The 6,691-nt window shown below is 42.9% G+C and overlaps 1 protein-coding gene across 1 annotated transcript; it reads right to left on the minus strand.

Moving 5' to 3' along the window:
* Nucleotides 1-4,203: 4,203 nt before the first annotated feature.
* tmem200cb (transmembrane protein 200C-b) lies at nucleotides 4,204-5,763 on the minus strand (the record flags this gene model as incomplete). Its single annotated transcript, XM_079244182.1, has 1 exon — nucleotides 4,204-5,763. The coding sequence occupies one exon, from the start codon at nucleotides 5,761-5,763 to the stop codon at nucleotides 4,204-4,206; it is 1,560 nt and encodes a 519-aa protein (XP_079100308.1).
* Nucleotides 5,764-6,691: the final 928 nt, after the last annotated feature.

A 6,691-nucleotide genomic window follows, 5' to 3' on the forward strand; every position in this document is an offset into this window, starting at 1 on the left:
CCTTCTGTCCCCGCAATAGACCCTTTGTTAAAATACAGAAATAATAAATCCCACAATATCTGTTGCAAAAAACTGGGCTGAGTTCTCCAACTCCTCTACCGAAGAGCAGAGTTAAACTCTTTACCACTTGAAGCTCGCAGGTTAAGGTCTACTTAAAGTCCAGAGCTTCAGATGGGAACATAATGCCTCAGCAAACTGCTACCGATGGTGCATAGAAGTGTGCAGGACTGCACATGCCACCACTTGTCAACTAGCATGACAAGTCTCACGGACTTTGTCCAGCCTTATCTCCCCTGGTCCTGTACGTTCACCTTCATCATTCAACCTCCTTCATTAATTGTGAAAAATAACCATGTGTTGTCATTAAATCCTATGCCCTCTGTTAAAAATATGTAAACCCCCCTAAATGATCAAGAATACATCAAATACAGCCATGTCAATATTTTTACTCCCACAAAATGAATGTGAACTTTCAACACGGCTCTTCCTCATAAATTCTATTTAAATAAAGGAGAATATAAAAAGGAAATGCATGCTGTGACAACTTCCCATTTCCGAACTGTGTGTTTGTGCCCAGTATAGGTTTTTTTTTTTTTTTTTTAATCAAGTGCATGTGTGTATCAATGTCTGTGTGTGTCAAGGAAAGCAAGTCGTGCTTTGTCAGCTGTTATGAGAAGAAGAGAGTTAAGAAACTTCCAAAGGAGGTGATAAAGGTTTATGGACATAACAGAGCACATTCAGCACATCTGAAGAGACTGTCGTGGAGCAATCTGAACAGTGCAGGGATCTGGGGATTGGTTTTGTTTTTAAAAATCAAAACTTTGTGTCTTTTTAAACAGCAGCCAAACCAGGTTTAACACCACACAGGGGAAGTTAAAGCAGTCAGACTGGATTTGTTGCCCTGACTTTTGTTTAAGACTAAACTCTGCTGGCTGTTACAAAGTAAAGACCAAACACATACTAAACGACTGTCTGACTTATCGACTTTGCTGTGAATGAAGACTCGTACTCACCATTTCATGTCACCAGGAAAGCAGCAGGTCACACAGTGGTTGAACACCCGGGGATTGAAAGACAAACAAATAATAATGAAAGAACATTACCGAGTGGTTACCTGTTGTTTTAAGATCCTGATTTTTACACTTTAAAGATGTCAATGTTAATCATATGCTGCCAAAAGTGTGCAAAACGACTGAAGTCATTACCCTTTTCTTTTGAATGTGTCAGCTGAAACAAGACATGAGCGAAAACTTTACCTGAGTTTTCAGCAGAGGGACAGAAACTTGCCGAAGCACCAGCCGTCACCGAGCTGCGCTGACAGACGGAATTCCGACGCGGAGCTCGTCCTGACGCAAAGGACCTGACACCTGTAAGCGACTGCTTTGGTAAACCTGCCCAGAGACCGAGCCAGAATAACCCCGCCTCCCCGGCATGAAAAAAGCGACTTTCCTCCGTCCACCATAACGTTGACCCAGCGCCACCTGCTGGTCCCCTGGATGTTTGCAGACACGCTGCGCGTCACATGACCACTAGGTGGCCTCGTTAGACAAAGCTGCGTCTGATCCAGCTAAGGAGAGTAAATCAGAAACAGCTGGAGGATGTTTGACTCAGTATTAACAACATTATCATGAAACTACCCCATCTTAAGGATTTGGCCTACATTTATGTTAATATAGTTGGTATTATAAGCACAATCAGAACGATGAAGTTAATAAAAATTACAGGGCTGAAATGCCTCTCTCAGTGTGCTTTGAGTATGACAAAGCATGAAAAAATAATCCCACATATTAAATTTAACTGCTATAAATTGTGTGTCGAACTATGGTAATCTGTGAAACATATTTTGAGTAAATGGGATGCCATATAAAAGTGAATACAAGTACAGAGGTGTATGAAGTAGAAGTAGAAATAGAAGTAAAAATAAAGTAGAAGTCCTACTATGTTTTAGGATCTACCAATGCATTTAGAACAGGTGTTTTCACTAAAAGGCTCATCTACCTGCAGTGGAGTTGAGCTAATTACATTCAGTTGTTTTAGAGGGTTGGAAACAGGACTTCTACGTTCTACTTCTACTTCATACACCTCTGCACAAGTGTTACTACTATTAATAAGAATGACAATAAGAATAAAGATAAGAACAAAAATAAAGGTAGGAATTTGAAAGAAGCCAATCATGTAAGTCTTGTATAATAAATGCAATACAAAGAAATGAATATATCACATTGGTTTATATATTTTATTATTGTTATTATTTATGTAAAGCTCTTTGTGGCTGTAGTGACCTTTATTGAGCTGAAGCTAGACAGGAGAAGAGGTTAAGCGAGATGGGGGGCTGGGTTTGAAGCTGGGGTGGCTGCTGAAAGACCCACAGCCTCCATATGGGGTGTCTCCTCCACCCACTAAGTTAAATGCCACATTCAGTATTTTATTTTCTAGCCTCCAGACACAACAGCTTTGTTTATACTTACTGTAATATTAAATTAGATGTAACTGGAACCTGTTGTAGACAACTGTGGACACTTACATTTTTATATATATATATATATATATATATATATATATATATATATATATATATATATATATATATATATATATATATATATATATATATATAGCCTATTTGTTCCTCCCAACCCCAAACTGCTAGAATAAATCTGAAATACAAGCCAAGCTAAAGACTCAGAAGGTAATGGCACCAACATATGGGACATAGATGTGCAGCAGCACTTCTGCTTGGAACAACAGCAAGATTGTTTGGATCTTCAAAGCTTGCTTGATACAAGTATTTTCGTTGCTCAGAAGTTCTCAACTGTCTTTTTTTAATTTCACAATGCATTATTGGAGACAAGTCTGAACTGCGGCTGTTCTCTTCAGCATGGTACATCATGGTACCTGCAGGATGAGACTTGGTATTATTTGAGGAAAAATGCCATTTTGTTTGCAGCATATATTGCCTCAAAAGCTATAAATATGATATTCAGTCTTAGTTGTGCCTTCACAGATGTACAAATCAGCCAGTTATGCAGAATTATGTTATTGCACCGTCTGAGGGCCTGAAGATAGCCGCCATTCAACCATGATTTTGGCCTTGGCCTCTGCACTGGCATCTTTTAGTGTTTTGCTATTCAACTAATTAATTAGCATTCATCAGTTTGCATCTAAGCAACATGTTAGACAGTAATCTTCAGTTCCATCTTTGGTCAAATGATTTACTGAAAGATTCTCATTTTGCCTCCCAGCTAAATCAGCATGTACATCTCTACTCCTTTTTAATGCTGAAGACTGTTGTAAATGCCACCAATAATATAGTACATTGGCTTCATTTCAGTCCACTCAGATAATGCAACATCAATACCAGTGCAGTTTCCCAGTAATGAGAACTACCGCTATAGCTCAGGACTACAAAATCTATACTTTTCACACAATTACCACTTGAGTCACAATCCAGCTTGCATCAGTTTCCACAATTTTATTGTTTTTCTTAATGCAATTTTAACTATCTGAAGCAAACAACCTGTTCTTTATTCACCGCAGGAAGTGTACCATCACACAAGGACACCTGTCTGACCTGACAGTGGTGTTACAGTTAGATTTATTCAACCATGTATGTTTCATCTAAACAAGTGTGCACATAGGGAAGACCTCTGTCCTTAAGGTCTCGATCCTACACCAAACTTCTACCTGAGATTCTGTTCAGTTCACCTATTCACGTGGTTTTCACAGAACAATGCAGAGAAACAGATCTAGGCTATTTAGTTTTCTGTGGCATATGTCAATGCTACAGTACAACAATTTAGACTTTAGACAGCAGTTCTCAGTGACAGTTAGGCAAATCTACAAGCTACAATGTTTGCCCTACTAATGTACAAAAGAAAAGTTACAAGTCATCCGACCAGATTGTCTTTTGGTTTTTTTTTCTGTTTTGTTTCTTCTTTTTTTTAAACAAATCTTTTACTAAAACTTCTTTAAGTCTTCGGTATTGCTCTTGCTACATTGAAAAAATATAAAAATTACATCTGAATATCAAGCAGTGATATTTTCTACAGAGCGTGGCGCTTGAGTGTTCATGGCTATGTTTCAATAGTCCTTCACTCCTCACTCTTCCATGACCAGTTATCCATCATCAGTTTTAGAAGGTACGGAGAAATAAACAAGACATCAAAGAGCTTTGAGAGGTTCATCGGCTCATAAAGAAAAAGTCTAAGATTCTCCAGAGGTGCTGGGTGTCACCAGATCATCCTCTCCCTGAGTTCCTTCGCCGTCTGCTGCTGTGTCCACGGCTACTTCCTGTTCCGTCGCCAGCAAAGGAGTGTGTGTGTCAGGGGCTTCGAAGGACTCGCCCCCCAGGTCAGTCAGTTTGATGTAGCCCTTGCTGTTGGAGCGCTCCAGACGGGGGCAGCTGAAACGTCTGGCTCTGTCACCTTGACGACCCCCAGACACGGACAGGCTGCAGCGGCGCGTAAGCCTCGGCTGATCCGTAAGGGAGTTGAGTGACATATGTGAGCCCATTGCCGTGGCAACAGGAGCTGGAGGAAACAGCTGGGTCCAGTGTGGCTGAGGTTGAGCCTGCGGCACCCCCTGTTGATTAACTGTCTCTGTGGTTATGTCCTCATGGCTCTGATGTGGAGGTGGGGAGTCCACGACCACTGCTTCCCCCTGCCTACCAACCGCCTCATCAGCGTAGCTGCTGCTGGCCTGTCCCTCCTCGCTCGTGTTGTCAGCAGCAGTCTCAATAACAACCTCTTCCTCTGAGCGCCCTTCTGCCTCCGCTCTCTCTGACTCCTCCACCTCACAGTTGTTCAGTTTGATCACAGGAAGGGTAAAAGCGTTCACAGAAGAGGTGACGATGGAGGTTGTTTCCCACTGCCGAGGCTGGGGGGCCTGCTCACTACTATTACTGTAGTCTTTGTAGATGCTGTAGACAGTGTCTGTGAAAGTCTGGACATCTCTGGACCAGCTACGTGGCTGACTGGCCAATGACGAGCGCCTGAATACTTCATCGGCATCTAGCTCCCCCTTCATATTGAGTCCCGTGGAGGGCCAGGAGCTGCGTGTGAGCATCCCGCTTGCTGGGAATGATGCTGACGGGCCCTCTGCACTTCGCGCCTGAGTGTAGTTCACCATGCCATTCAGAGGTGAGTACTCTTTTGAGCGTATGCTGTGTAAATCTATCACTGTGGAGTAGATATCTCTCAGGTTAATGATTTTAGTTTTCTTGTCTCGGTTTTCATGAAGGACAGCGTTGGCACAGATGAACAGAAAAATGCCGATTCCCATCACCAGTGGTCCGAAGACTTTCAGATTGTCTGAGTACAGGTAATTATCCAGGAAGTCACAGAGGAAGCCGCAGTTAGGGGAGGGGTCGGCAACACTGCTGTTGGAATGGCTCTGGTTGAATACATTGGTTTGGCTGGAGAGAGGTTTGTCGAAGGTCAAGTTAGAGGGAGCGGCTGGGCTTCTGGAGTAGCTCATCCTGCTGCTGTGGAATGCTCCAGTTCTCCGGCGCTCCTGGTATTCCTGCTGGTTCTGGCTTGGCCAGTAGCCCAGCACAGCCATGGAAATCCCAACCATGAGAATTACAACCCCAACAGCGGCCACCAAACCAGCCGGCGAACAGAGATTAAGCTTCCCTTTCACCACCACCACATCGTTCTTCTTCTTTTTCTTCGATTTCCGCTTCCGCTTGTTTTCTGCCCGATTTTTGGATCGGAGTGAATCCTGGCGCCGGTTCATGCGCAGGAGGCCACCTGTGGCTATCATGATGGCGACTGGAAAGCAGGCTCGTCACTCAGTCTGTAAGATTTAAAAAAAGCAGAAGGAGAAGTGAAGCAGATTCTGTCTACCAGCGGCAATAATGTTTGTCAAAGATCTTTTCCTGACATCATGGATACAGTACAATATTTTACTGTTTTTTTTTTTTTTGTCTTCTTACTGATACTGTTGATTGTAACAAGACTTGAGTGTAAGACAAACGTCCCTATGCATACAATTAAGTGATTCATAGATCATATTCTATCATACCATCTTGTATATTATTATATAATGTACCATTGAGTTGTGTGCATACAAGTGTTAAAGTACAAAGGGTCACAAGATGAGGAAATTGTCTAAGAGTTACAAATAGAGTGGACATTACTGGGCAATAATGCACACTCTTGAATGAAATCCGATAATTAACTCTGCTGACTGGATTTATTTTTTCTCATGTAATTCAGGATTAAACATTCAAACATTGATTTATGATCATTGCACCTGAGAAGGCTCAGGTTCATGCCGACAAATAAATACTTAAACAAAACTGATGGTATTAAGTTCCATCCATCCATTTTCATCCGCTTATCCGGGGTCGGGTGGTGGGGGCAGCAACCTAAGCAGGGAAACCTAGACTTCCCTCTCCCCAGCCACATTTGCCAACTCGTTTTATATCTCTCGACATTTGCCAGTCGAGAGATATAATCCCTCCAGCGTGTCCTGGATCTTTCTTCCCTGGGTCTCCTGCCTCAGGGACGTGCCCGGACCACCTCACCAGGGAGACATCCAGGAGGCATCCTGACCAGATGCCCGAGCCACCTCAACTGGCTCTTCTCAATGTGGAGGAGCAGCGGCTCTACTCTGAGCCCCTCCCGGATGACCGAGCTCCTCACCCTATCTCTGAGGGAGAACCCGGCCACCCTGCGGAGGAAACTCT

The sequence above is a fragment of the Telmatherina bonti genome (assembly GCF_933228915.1).
Source record: "Telmatherina bonti genome assembly, chromosome: 7".
Classification (NCBI taxonomy): domain Eukaryota; kingdom Metazoa; phylum Chordata; class Actinopteri; order Atheriniformes; family Telmatherinidae; genus Telmatherina; species Telmatherina bonti.